This window comes from Salmo salar, chromosome ssa26 (genome assembly GCF_905237065.1).
Source record: "Salmo salar chromosome ssa26, Ssal_v3.1, whole genome shotgun sequence".
Classification (NCBI taxonomy): Eukaryota; Metazoa; Chordata; class Actinopteri; order Salmoniformes; family Salmonidae; genus Salmo; species Salmo salar.
This window is the reverse complement of record NC_059467.1, coordinates 538908-553116: the sequence shown is the minus strand read 5'-3', so window position 1 is coordinate 553116 and position 14209 is coordinate 538908. Positions and strand designations below refer to the sequence as shown.

The window sequence follows — 14209 nt, the reverse complement described above, 5'->3', positions numbered from 1 at the left end:
CCTTGCAAAAACCCGACCAGTCTTCAGCCCTATAGTCCACTCATAAAGTCTGGTCTGTATATTCTCCACCTTCGGCTACGGTATAGAGTTTCACTCTACGGGCCGGGTAATCAAACTGATACCCCCAGTGCTGTCCATTAGACATCATCACTTGATCTTTCAGTGCAGTTGCGGGCGGTATTGGGGTGTTATACACACATAGAAACCGCTTTTTTGGCGCATCGTATATTGTTGCTTTATACTGGGTCATTTCTCTATGTTTCAACCGCGGTCCTGCTTCCGTTGTTACGGTCATCACTGCTTTACCAAAATCCATGTTTATTTTTAAAATCTTGTTTAGTGTTCTGGGGCCGCATGTGTGTCTGGGGCGTATTTATAAGACGTCTGCCTCCAACACATAGCCCCCCGGACATTCCTAATTCATAGACAACAACCCTAAGAGCAATAAAATAGGTGGGGTATGGGGGCCATCCTCTTTGAAATGTTCAAACACAACCCCCCCAGCTCAACGAGGTCCCTACACATCAATCATCATGACCACTTCATAGGAATAGATGCAATATAGATATAAAATAACACACACTCTAACACGTGACAGAACAGGATGCAACTATATGACCCTAACCACGTGACACCTTCCCGCCAGGATGTCCTGACCAGATGCACTTCTTTGGGCATGTACGCGTCATTTTCGATTTTGACCGATGCCGTCTACTTTATTCTCTCTGCCAGAGATAAAATGATGTCAAATCAAATCACGTCAACAACATACTTTCAAAATCTTAGCTATACATATGTTGATGTAAAGAATATTTGCTGGTCTGTGGTGTGTAATGAGGAGCAACCAGACGCTGCACTTGACGCATTCATGAAACTACTTATTCCTATCAATGCACAAGGCGAGACCCAGATGCAGACACAGGAGGCAGATATTTGGAGTCTGTTTATTATGTTTATTAATGTTATTTAATCCAAAAAGGCATAGGCAAGAGAATGGTTGTGTACAGGCAAAAGGTCAAAACCAGTTCGGAGTCCAACAGGTACGGGGAAAAAGATGCTGGTTGACTTGACTAAACATACAAGACGAACTGGCAAAGACAGACAGGAAACGCAGGGATAAGTACACTGGGGAAAATAAGCGACACCTGGAGGGGGTGGGAAACAATCACAGGGACAGGCGTGACAATTCCAGTTACTAATAAGCACGCACCCATTAAGAAAATGACAATCAATTTATAACATTTTTGACATGCGTTCTAGATTTTATTTTTGTTATTCTGTCTCTCACTGTTCAAATAAACCTACCATTAAAATTATAGACTGATCCTTTCTTTGTCAGTGGGCAAACGTACAAAATCAGCAGGGGATCAAATACTTTCCCCTCACTGTAGAAAAGATAAAGGAGCTATATACTGTATTTTTAAATGAGATCATCGTTGAACACTAACAATCACCAATGAAATTAGACTGTCAGAAAATCTAACATAAAAAAAATGTCATGGCATGGGGCCTCCAAATTGATTTTGTTATAATGTTTCCTCACTCAAATTGCATGAGAACATGGTAAAATGTGTAGAATTTTAAAACAGCTAATTTTCTTTCAGCCAAATTGCAAAATGTGTAGAATTGCAGGAAATTAGCTTTAAAAACTTTCAAAAACATGTTTTTTTTCTTTTATCTTTTACCAGATCTAATGATATTATAATATCCTACATTCATTTCACATTTTCACAAAGTTCAAATTGTTTCCTTTCAAATGGAATCACGAATGTGCATATCCTTGCTTCAGGTCCTGAGCTACAGGCAGTTAGATTTGGGTATGTCATTTTCGGCAAAAATTTAAAAAAAGGGTTTGATCCTTAACCAGTCTCCTCCACTTCATCTACACTGAAGTACAGTCTAAAGTACTTGTCCTCTTGCTCAGTTGTGCACCGGGGCTTCCCACTCCTCTTTCTCTTCTGGTTAGACAGTTTGCGCTGTTAGGTGAAGGGAGTAGTGCACAGCGTTGTACAAGATCTTCAGTTTCTTGGCAATTTCTCGCAAGGAACAGCCTTCATTTTTCAGAACAAGAATAGACTGACGAGTTTCAGAAGAAGGGTCTTTGTTTCTGGCCATTTTGAGCCTGTCATCGAACCCACAAATGCTGATGCTCCAGATACTCAACTAGTCTAAAGAAGGCCAGTTTAATTGCTTCTTTAATCAGGACAACAGTTTTCAGCTGTGCTAACATAATTGCAAAATGGTTTCCAATGATCATTTAGCCTTTAAAAATGATAAACTTGGATTAGCTAACACAATGTGCCATTGGAACACAGGAATGATGCTTGCTGATAATGGGCCTATGTATGCCTATGTAGATATTCGATAAACAATCAGCCGTTTCCAGCTACAATAGTCATTTTCAACATTAACAATGTCTGCACTTTATTTCTGATCAATTTGATCTTATTTTAATGGACAATGTGATTTTCTTTCAAAAACAAGGACATTTCTAAGTGACCCCAAACTTTTGAATGGTAATGTGTGTGTATATATATATATCCATACATACAGTACCAGTCAAAAGTTTGGACACACCTACTCATTCAAGGGTTTTTCTTTATTTTTACAATTTTCTACATTGTAGAATAATAGTGAAGACATATGGAATTACGTATTAACCAAAAAAGTGTTCTAAAAATAAGCACGCACCCATTAAGAAAATGACTGTAAAAATGGTTAAATCCCCTTGGATTGATGGGGAATTGAAAAATTGTATGGTTGAGAGGGATGAGGCAAAATATATGGCAATTAAGTCTGGCAGCCCAACTGATTGGCAAACGTACTGCAAATTAAGAAATCATGTGACTATACTAAAAACAAATAAAAATAAACTACACTATGAAACAAGGATAAATTATATAAAGAATGATAGTAAAAAGCTTTGGGGCACAAATTGACGACAGAATTTAAGAATGCTTATAGGGAAGGACACTCAACAAGCACAGCAGTGACACAAATGTCTGATGATTGGCTGAGAGAAATTGATGATAAAATGATTGTGGGGGCTGTCTTGTTAGACTTCAGTGCAGCTTTTGACATTATCGATCATAGTCTGCTGCTGGAAAAACGTACGTGTTATAGCTTTACACCCCCTGCTATCAACAAAAGCAGGAAATGAAAACATTCTACTAGCTGAGGAACTGCATTTCAAATCTGAACAATTAAAAGTAATCGCAAATACTTATGACGATGAACGAGCACAAACTATTCAACAAAATCATTTTCTGCAGGAACAACTCGATTTAGAATACGATGTAGTCCACTCCAAACTAGATAAATCTGTCGATTTATCTGCAAACAGGAGCGCACAATTTAATAACATGCAGGCAGTTTTGATGAACGTTACTCAAAGCAATAATGTTCTAGTCCAAATGTTGCAAACCAAATACGATCAGTTAATGAACACAATGACTAAGTTGGATGACAAATCAGCAGAACTCATTGAAGTCGCTGACCAAATGAATGATGAGAGAACTCAGGTGATGAAGATGGAAATATTGATTTCTAAGCAAGCAGAGGAAATCTCATCACAGAATTTCTCGCTCCGTACTCAAGACCTCTACAGTAGGGGAAAAAAGTATTTGATCCCCTGCTGATTTTGTACGTTTGCCCACTTACAAAGAAATGATCAGTCTATAATTTTAATGGTAGGTTTATTTGAACAGTGAGAGCCAGAATAACAACAAAAAATCCAGAAAACCGCATGTCAGAAATGTTATAAAAGGATTTGCATTTTAATGAGGGAAATAAGTATTTGACCCTTGTTGGCAACCACAGAGGTCAGACGTTTCTTGTAGTTGGCCACCAGGTTTGCACACATCTCAGGAGGGATTTTGTCCCACTCCTCTTTGCAAGTCTTCTCCAAGTCATTAAGGTTTCGAGGTGGATGTTTGGCAACTCGAACCTTCAGCTCCCTCCACAGATTTTCTATGGGATTAAGGTCTGGAGACTGGCTAGGCCACTCCAGGACCTTAATGTGCTTCTTCTTGAGCCACTCCTTTGTTGCCTTGGCCGTGTGTTTTGGGTCATTGTCATGCTGGAATACCCATCCACGACCCATTTTCAATGCCCTGGCTGAGGGAAGGAGGTTCTCACCCAAGATTTGACGGTACATGGCCCCGTCAAATGATGCGGTGAAGTTGTCCTGTCCCCTTAGCAGAAAAACACCCCCAAAGCATAATGTTTCCACCTCCATGTTTGACGGTGGAGATGGTGTTCTTACATTTACATTTACGTCATTCAGCAGACACTCTTATCCAGAGCGACTTACAAATTGGTGCATTCACCTTATGATATCCAGTGGAACAACAACTTTACAATAGTACATCTATATCTTTTTTTTCGGGGGGGGTTAGAAGGATTACTTTATCCTATTCCTTAAAGAGGTGGGGTTTCAGGTGTCTCCGGAAGGTGGTGATGTCCTGGCGTCATGAGGGAGCTTGTTCCACCATTGGGGGTGCCAGAGCAGCGAACAGTTTTGACTGGGCTGAGCGGGATCTGTGCTTCCGCAGAGGTAGGGAGGCGAGCAGGCCAGAGGTGGATGAACGCAGTGCCCTTCTTTGGGTGTAGGGACTGATCAGAGCCTGAAGGTACGGAGGTGCCGTTCCCCTCACAGCTCCGTAGGCAAGCACCATGGTCTTGTAGCAGATGCGAGCTTCAACTGGAAGCCAGTGGAGTGTGCGGAGGAGCGGGGTGACATGAGAGAACTTGGGAAGATTGAACACCAGACGGGCTGTGGCATTCTGGATGAGTTGTAGGGGTTTAATGGCACAGGCAGGGAGCCCCGCCAGCAGCGAGTTGCAGTAATCCAGACGGGAGATGACAAGTGCCTGGATTAGGACCTGCGCCGCTTCCTGTGTAAGGCAGGGTCGTACTCTGCGAATGTTGTAGAGCATGAACCTACAGGATCGGATCACCGCCTTGATGTTAGTGGAGAACGACAGGGTGTTGTCCAGGGTCACGCCAAGGCTCTTTGCACTCTGGGAGGAGGACACAATGGAGTTGTCAACCGTGGTCATAGGCAGCATTCGTCCTCCTCCAAACACGGCGAGTTGAGTTAATGTCAAAGAGCTTCATTTTGGTCTCATCTGACCACAACACTTTCACCAGTTGTCCTCTGAGTCATTCAGATGTTCATTGGCAAACTTCAGACGGGCCTGTTATCTGATGCAAGTGGTTGGTCGGAAAATGGCTATGAAGCTGCTTTTTACGATGGACTCATCTAATATAATCTAATGATTTGCTTTTCCTGTAAAACCTTTTTGAAATCGGACGACGTGGGTCGATTCAGGAGAGGTGTATCTATAAAAAAAAAAAATATATATTATTATTTTTTTTTTTTTAATTATGATATTTTTTTAATGCTAATTGGCGATATGATTTTTCGCTGGATTTTGATCCCGCTAACGGGATCAGACGCTGAAGAGGATATGTATTCTTGAGCAGGGGGACCTTGCGGGCGCTGCAGGATTTCAGTCCTTCATGGCGTAGTGTGTTACCAATTGTTTTCTTGGTGACTATGGTCCCAGCTGCCTTGAGCTCATTGACAAGATCCTCCCGTGTAGTTCTGGACTGATTCCTCACCGTTCCCATGATCTTTGCAACTCCACGAGGTGAGATCTTGCATGGAGCCCCAGGCCGAGGGATATTGACAGTTATTTTGTGTTTCTTCCATTTGTGAATAATCGCACCAAATGTTGTCACCTTCTCACCAAGCTGTTTGGTGATGGTCTTGTAGCCCATTCCAGCCTTGTGTAGGTCTACAATCGTGTCCCTGACAGCCTTGGAGAGCTCTTTGGTCTTGGCCATGGTGGAGAGTTTGGAATTTGATTGATTGATTGCTTCTGTGGACAGGTGTCTTTTTATACAGGTAACAAGCTGTGGTTAGGAGCACTCCCTTTAAGAGTGTTCTCCTAATCTCAGCTCGTTACCTGTATAAAAGACACCTGGGAGACAGAAATCTTTCTGATTGAGAGGGGGTCAAATACTTATTTCCCTCATTAAAATGCAAATCAATTTATAAAATTTTTGACATGCGTTCTAGATTTTATTTTTGTTATTCTGTCTCTCACTGTTCAAATAAACCTACCATTAAAATTATAGACTGATCCTTTCTTTGTCAGTGGGCAAACGTACAAAATCAGCAGGGGATCAAATACTTTCCCCTCACTGTAGAAAAGATAAAGGAGCTATATACTGTATTTTTAAATGAGATCATCGTTGAACACTAACAATCACCAATGAAATTAGACTGTCAGAAAATCTAACATAAAAAAAAAATGTCATGGCATGGGGCCTCCAAATTGATTTTGTTATAATGTTTCCTCACTCAAATTGCATGAGAACATGGTAAAATGTGTAGAATTTTAAAACTGCTAATTTTCTTTCAGCCAAATTGCAAAATGTGTAGAATTGCAGGAAATTAGCTTTAAAAACTTTCAAAAACATGTTTTTTTCTTTTATCTTTTACCAGATCTAATGATATTATAATATCCTACATTCATTTCACAGTTTGCGCTGTTATGTGAAAGTAGTAGTGCACAGCGTTGTACAAGATCTTCAGTTTCTTGGCAATTTCTCGCATGGAACAGCCTTCATTTTTCAGAACAAGAATAGACTGACGAGTTTCAGAAGAAGGGTCTTTGTTTCTGGCCATTTTGAGCCTGTCATCGAACCCACAAATGCTGATGCTCCAGATACTCAACTAGTCTAAAGAAGGCCAGTTTAATTGCTTCTTTAATCAGGACAACAGTTTTCAGCTGTGCTAACATAATTGCAAAATGGTTTCCAATGATCATTTAGCCTTTAAAAATGATAAACTTGGATTAGCTAACACAATGTGCCATTGGAACACAGGAATGATGCTTGCTGATAATGGGCCTATGTATGCCTATGTAGATATTCGATAAACAATCAGCCGTTTCCAGCTACAATAGTCATTTTCAACATTAACAATGTCTGCACTTTATTTCTGATCAATTTGATCTTATTTTAATGGACAATGTGATTTTCTTTCAAAAACAAGGACATTTCTAAGTGACCCCAAACTTTTGAATGGTAATGTGTGTGTATATATATATCCATACATACAGTACCAGTCAAAAGTTTGGACACACCTACTCATTCAAGGGTTTTTCTTTATTTTTACAATTTTCTACATTGTAGAATAATAGTGAAGACATATGGAATTACGTATTAACCAAAAAAGTGTTCTAAAAAATCGAAATATATTTTTATTTGAGATTCTTCAAATTAGCCCTTTGCCTTGATGACAGCTTTCCACACTCTTGGCATTCTCTCAACCAACTTCATTAGGTAATCACTTGGAATGCATTTCAATTAACAGGTGTGCCTTGTTAAAAGTACATTTGTGGAATTTCTTTCCTTCTTAATGCGTTTAAGTCAATCAGTTGTGTTGTGACAAGGTAGGGGTGGTATACAGAAGATAGCCCTATTTGGTAAAAGACCAAGTCCATATTATGGCAAGAACAGCTCAAATAAGCAAAGAGAAATGACAATCCATCATTACTTTAAGACATGAAGGTCAGTCAATGCGGAAAATTTTAATAACCTTGAAAAAGTTTCTTCAAGGACAGTCGCAAAAACCATCAAGCACTATGATACTGGCTCTCATGAGGTCCGCCACAGGAAAGGAAGACCCAGAGTTACCTCTGCTGCAGAGAATAAGTTCATTAGAGTTACCAGCCTCAGAAATTGCAGCCCAACAAATGCTTCACCGACTTCAAGTCACAGACACTTCTCAACATCAATTGTCACGAGGAGACTGCGTGAATCAGGCCTTCATGGTCGAATTGCTGCAAAGAAACCACACGAGCAATGGACATTAGACCGGTGGAAATCTGTCCTTTGGTTTGTTGAGTCCAAATTTGAGATTTTTGGTTCCAACCACCGTGTGAGACGCAGAGTAGGTGAATGGATGATCTCTGCAGGTGTGGTTCCCAATGTGAAGCATGGAGAGGAGGTGTGATGGTGTGGGGGTGCTTTGTTATTGACACTGTCAGTGATTTATTTAGAATTCAAGGCACACTTAACCAGCATGGCTACCACAGCATTCTGCAGCAAAACACCATCCCATCTGGTTTGCACTTAGTGGGACTATCATTTATTTTTCAACAGGACAATGACCCATTAGGTTCCAGGCTATGTAAGGGCTATTTGACCAAGAAAGAGAGTGATGGAGTGCAGCCTCAGATTTTTGGTTCCCGAGTGGCGCAGCGCTCTAAGGCACAGCATGTCAGTGCTAGAGGTGTCACTACAGACCCTGGTTCGATTCCAGGCTGTATCACAACCTACCGTGATTGGGCGTCCCACAGGGTGGCGCACAATTGGCCCAGCGTTGTTAGGGGTTGGCCGGGGTAGGCTGTCATTGTAAATAAGAATTTGTTCTTAACTGGCTTTCCTAGCTAATTAAATGTTTAAAAAAATCTGACCTGGTCTCCACAATCACCTATCCTCAACCCAATGTTTTTTAACCTTCCTTTAACTAGGCAAATCAGTTAAGAACAAATTCTTATTTGCAATGACGGCCTAGGAACAGTGGGTTAACTGCCTTGTTCAGGGGCAGATGACAGATTTTTACTTTGTCAGCTCGGGATTCAATCTAGCAACCTTTCATTTACTGGCCCAACGCTCTAACCACTAGGCTACCTGATGGTTTGGGATGAGTTGGATGGCAGAGTGAAGGAAAAGCAGCCTACAAGTGCACATCATATGTGGGAACTCCTTCAAGACTATTGGAAAAGCATTCCAGGTGAAGCAGGTTGAGAGAATGCCAAGCTTGTGCAACGCTATCATCAAGGCAAAGGGTGGCTACTTTGAAGAATCTAAAATATAGAATATTTTGTGTGTGATGGATCTGATGGTGCCATTACATACCAACCCAAAAAGATCTGAGCTCCATCTAATTAGAGTTTAACTCAGCCAACAAATATTTACTCTTTGCAAAATATGTTACTGGGTTTTTATCTTGGAGTTTTTGTTTTCACCCTTTATTGGAAAGCTTACTGTATTTGTAAGTTTTCTTTATTTTAACATAATATAGGTCATTTTAGCAGAGGATTTTATCCAATGCGACTTAGTCATACATTTTACATATGGGTGGCTACTGGAATCGAACCAACAATCCTGGCATTGCAAGCGCTACCGACTGAGCCAGACCGGACAATTTTGAATTAGGTAATTTCTTTTGTATTGCTGAAAATGTACTAGAGAGAAATGTTGCACCTGCATTTTAACTTGTAAAGCCATTTAAATGTTTGTCATACAACACAAAAGCATTTTCAACAGTCTCAAATGCTTTTGTATTTCATTTTATCTAACGTTCTAGACAGAACTTTACATACACAGTAGCTAAACACTTCAGAAAATCCAAACATCCAACATAAAAAATAAAAATAAACATGAAAGTCATGGTCAAATTGACTATTGTTTTCCCCTAAAACATTTATTGAATAGCCAAAGCTTAGTGTTTCTAGTCGAACACCTTCCACTGTAGATGCATAGAGATGGAACATTAACAGACAGCAAATATCAACACTCCTGACTAACCTCTCTCAGACACAGGTTCATACAGTTCGCCATGACAGCTAGCAGTCCCATTGTAGGATCAGCAGAATTGGTTACCAGGCCAATATTTTTTAAATGGCTTCCTACTTTGGGTGAATGCTATCTGAAAAAGGACATTTAAAAAGAGTTCATACATTTTTTTTTGTATTTTGCTAATTAGTCCACTGTTAATACAATCCTAAAATAATTATTCATGTTAGTAGGTACATTTTTCTAGATAGAATGAACTACAGAGTTACCAAGCGTTTAGCTCTGTGAGGGGTCGACCACGCGGCCCATGAAGACGAGGCAGTCTGTGCGGTGCTCGTAGATGAGGAAGAGGAAGGGCCGGTCTATAACGAATCGTATCTGTGAGGAGAGGGGCATGAAGCCCACCTGGGTCAGGGCCGCAGCCTCCGTCCCCTCCTCGTTCACCGTGATCGTCCCCTGGTGCTTCAACTGGTGGGGATAGAGATAGAATCGAGTTATGACCCAATGGTTATCTTATCTAACATTATTAGATAGCTAAAAAGTTATTTGGCTTTGACAGCATATTGCTGGTGTTAGCATCGAGCAATGAAAGTTAAGATTGTGGTGTTTGCTTTCTTGGAGGTTTGTTTACCCAGTTAATTGCGATCTTCTCTGAAGTCATCCCAGTGAAGTCACCCCTCTCCTCAAAGAGGTCTGTGAGGCCCATCTCCTTAAGGTTGTCTATCAGGTCATAACTCTGCTCCAGCTTAAACCTGGGGAACACCACCTCACGCGTCCTTGGGTAGAGACCAATACAGAATATACTCTTTAGACACAGAGTGGTTTCAGAAAGTATTAATATCCATTGACTTTTTCTACATTATCTCACCCATCTACACACAATACCCCAGAATGACAAAGTTATATATTTTTTTTATGTATTGAAAATGAAATACAGAAATATCGAATTTACATAAGTATTCACGCTCCTGAGTCAATACTTTGTAGATGTACTTTTGGCAGTGACTACAGCTGTGAGTCTTTCTGGGTAAGTCTCTACGACCTTTCAACACCTGAAATGTGCAACATTTACCCTCTAGGACTTTGCCTGTGCTTGGCTCCATTATGTCTATGCTTGAAAAAATGGAGAGTGCTACTCAGTAAGCGGATTTGCCCATAACTATTTGTATTCATGTCACGACTTCCGCCGAAGTCGGTCCCTCTCCTTGTTCGGTCGACGTCACCGGCCTTCTAGCCATCGCCGATCCACTTTTCATTTTCCATTTGTTTAGTCTTTGTTTTACACACCTGGTTTCAATTCCCCAATTTCATGTTCATTATTTAACCCTCTGTTTTCACCATGGTTTTTGTGCGTGTTTGTTTTATGTATTTCGGTCCTTTTGTGTGAGCTTGGTATTACAACATATACTTGGTAATTTTGAGTAAAGTTACTTTTATCTCTGCTGTCCTGTGCCTGACTCCTCTGCACCAGCTACACCCAGACCTTTACAATTCAGGGGAAAAAACGTAATTGCTTTGCCACATTTTTTGCAATATTACTTTAGTACCTTATCGCAATGAGGATGCATTTTTTGGAATATTTGTATTCCGTACAGGCTTCCTCCTTTTCACTCTGTCAACTAGGTTACTATTGTGGAGTAACTATAATGTTGTTGATCCATCCTTGGTTTTCTCCTATCACAGCCATCAAACTCTGTAACTGTTTTAAAGTCAACATTGGCCTCATGGTGAAAATCCCTGAGCTGTCACCTTCCTCTCCGGCAACTGAGTTAGGAAGAATGCCAATATCTTTGTTGTGACTGGTTGTATTGATACATGATCCAAAGTGTAATTTATATTATTTATTTATCACCATTCTCAAAGGGATATTCAATGTCTGTTTTTTTAATAGTTTTTTATCTACTAATCTGTGTTTGAAATTCACTGCTTGACTGAGGGACCTTAGAGATAATTTTATGTGTGGGGTACAGAGATGAGGTAGTCATTCAAAAATCATGTTAAACACTATTATTGCATACAGAGTCCAAAAAGCGTATTATGTTACTTGTTAAGCACATTTTCAGTTATTTAGGCTTGCCATAAAGGGGTTGAATCCTTATTGACATTTGAGCTTTTCACTTTTTATACATTTGTAAAAAATTCAAAAAACATAATTCTACTTTGACATTATGGGGTATTTTGTGTAGGCCATTCATTGACAGAAAACATCTCAATTTAATAAATGTTAAATTCACGCTGTAACACAACAAAATCTGGAAAAAGTGAAGGGGTGTGAATACTTTCTGAAGGCACTGTGTTTCTTATCCCATAGCTTCCATAATTTGGTCGTTTTTGGCCCTATACTCTAACCCAGTGGTCATCTTTTGTTCATACCGTTTACGGTGTTTATTCCTGTTCACCTTGGGCCAGGTCTGCTCACATGTTGGTCAAGTTTTGTCTGGAATGGCCACCTGTTGTCTTGTATGGTCATGTGTGCTGTTCTCTTTTATCATGTATGCCAGTCAGTCAGGTTCTTACCTATTGGTCAGATGTGGTCATATGTTCTCACCTGTTGGTCATGTTGCTGAGCCATTTGTTGACCACTGTGGGGGAGATCTCTTGCTCCAGGTTCCTCATGCCGGAGATCTTCCTGGGCAGGGCGATGAGCATGCTGATGTTCCCCACATAGGGGAGCTAGAATAATCATGACGATAATGATATGATGATCTTTTTTATGACGGTCTTTATCCATAACCGTTGGTTACACATTTATACGGTAATTGTGCCAGCCCTATACTGTAGGCCTATATTGCACTGCACTGAATCTTCTTTTTTATATATACATATCTCACTTCCCTGAACTAAATGTCTATCACCCACCTGTAGGATGTCACACTGCAGTTCATGGTCTGCAGCCGCCAGGTAGTTCCCTTTGTTCTGCATCATTGGCACTCGAACATTTATCTTCTCATTCACACGGAAGTTCCGGTAGTGAGTCATCTCCTTTGGGAATTTCTGCTCCCACGTACCTGTTTGTGTGGGTGGGGATTTGTTGTTTGTGTGGGTGAGATTGTTTGGCTTGTGTCAATAAGATGTTTCTCAATTTTCTTACAAAGAGAGGATTTTAAGTTTGTTGTTAAAGTCTAGGCCTAATGGAAATGTAATATAGACCATAATGTATCGCTTTAAAAGATTTTACTTAATGTTGACAAAATATAATCAGAGACAGACAGATACTTGGTGCTTGGTCCATAGAAATGGCATAGTTGGGGCTTATTACTCTGTTGTCTTTACCTTTAAAGTAGAGGTAGTTGAGTAGCATCAGCACCATATTGGGGTCCACATTTTTTAGTGATTCTCTGATCAGTCCTTTGGTCAGCTTCGAGATGCGCCGGTTAGCCTTGTCCAGAAACGCCTTGTCCCTGAAGTCCACCGATTGGGGCTCTGCAAAATAGTATGCCTTGGTGTCTGCCCGGAAACTCGGTTCCACCGTCACCTCCTTTTTCACGTACAGGTCATTAACGGATCGCAGCGTGTACCCGAAATTGCGTCGGAAGAGTCTGTGTGTGAGCTTCCGGAACAGCTTGTGCACCGTGGCGTTGTCATAGTGATTGCTGGCATTGACGAAATTGGCAAATCCCAGCACCCGGTAGAGCTGAGAATGTGTTCCAGGCCCCGCTCCCAGTGACATCATGCCCATGGCAATGGAGATTCCGGCGGGCGCCAGCAGAATGTTGTGGGTCTGGTTGACGTTGTTCCGAAGGCTGCGGTAGAGGTTGAAGCCAAAGTGGGCGTTGACCACGTTGATTCGTTGGAGGCGTGAGCGGTCGTGAAATAGGCTCAGGAGTCGGGCGCGCCGCATTTTTGGATCTGAGGGTTCAGCGAAGATGTCGATATACGGAGCGGGAGTTGCGATCTCATCAATCTCATCCGCCTCACTGTAATAATATAAATATTATGAAAATATGGTCATTTAGCAGAAGTTTTTAATCCAAAATGATTTACACAGTCAATCAAACCCACAAGCATGCACCATGCTCCAACCACTGCATTCAATGGATTCTGTGTCTATGGAGCGTCCCAGTGCTTAAATCCCTTGACATCGTTACAGTGTTAGTAAAGTGTGTATCACCCACCTGTAGTCGTCCCCACCCTCAGCCAGGATTTTGTCAAAGTCGATGTAGTCTTCGTCCTCAAAGCCTTCCATGGGCAGATCATTGGTCACAGTGTTCTCTTTGTGGAACTCCAGAGGAATGTTCTCCATGTCCAGAGCTCCACCCTGGCCGAGGCCTCGTGGGTCCGGCTCAGTGTTTGGGGTCGGACTCTGGTCATAGAAGCTGAAGTGAGAGCCCAGGTCCTTGACCCCGGCGAGAGAGGGACCGACAAGGACACAGGACACAGCGATGACCGTGACAACCCACATCCTGGCCCAGACACAGCAGACAGATATAGAAGGCATTTATTCATCTAGAACAAACCACCGTCAACATCACAACAGACAGAGCTCGAGGAGATTGATCAAACTTTTCTATTGTGACTCAAAATAACCTAAAGCCAGTGTTTCTAGTCTGTCTTCAGAAAAGGAATCAGTCACGACCCACCATTTGAGAAACACTGACCTAAGGTATTTATC

At 41.2% G+C, this 14209-nt stretch overlaps 1 protein-coding gene and 1 long non-coding RNA gene across 2 annotated transcripts in view; one reads left to right on the top strand and one right to left on the bottom strand.

Annotated features, from left to right (window-relative positions):
- Positions 1-9355: 9355 nt before the first annotated feature.
- LOC106603687 (heparin cofactor 2) lies at positions 9356-13999 on the bottom strand. Its single transcript, XM_014197663.2, has 6 exons — positions 13713-13999; positions 12871-13514; positions 12457-12605; positions 12146-12270; positions 10229-10373; positions 9356-10065 (listed from the first exon to the last, which is right to left on the bottom strand). Exons 1-6 carry the CDS (start codon positions 13997-13999, stop codon positions 9874-9876), a joined length of 1542 nt encoding a protein of 513 aa, XP_014053138.1. The 3' UTR covers positions 9356-9873.
- LOC106603688 (uncharacterized) overlaps positions 13952-14209 on the top strand; it is a 43648-nt gene continuing 43390 nt past the window's right edge. The window contains exon 1 of the long non-coding RNA XR_006762178.1: positions 13952-14200. This is a non-coding gene — a long non-coding RNA (uncharacterized lncRNA). The remainder of the gene's footprint in view (positions 14201-14209) is intronic.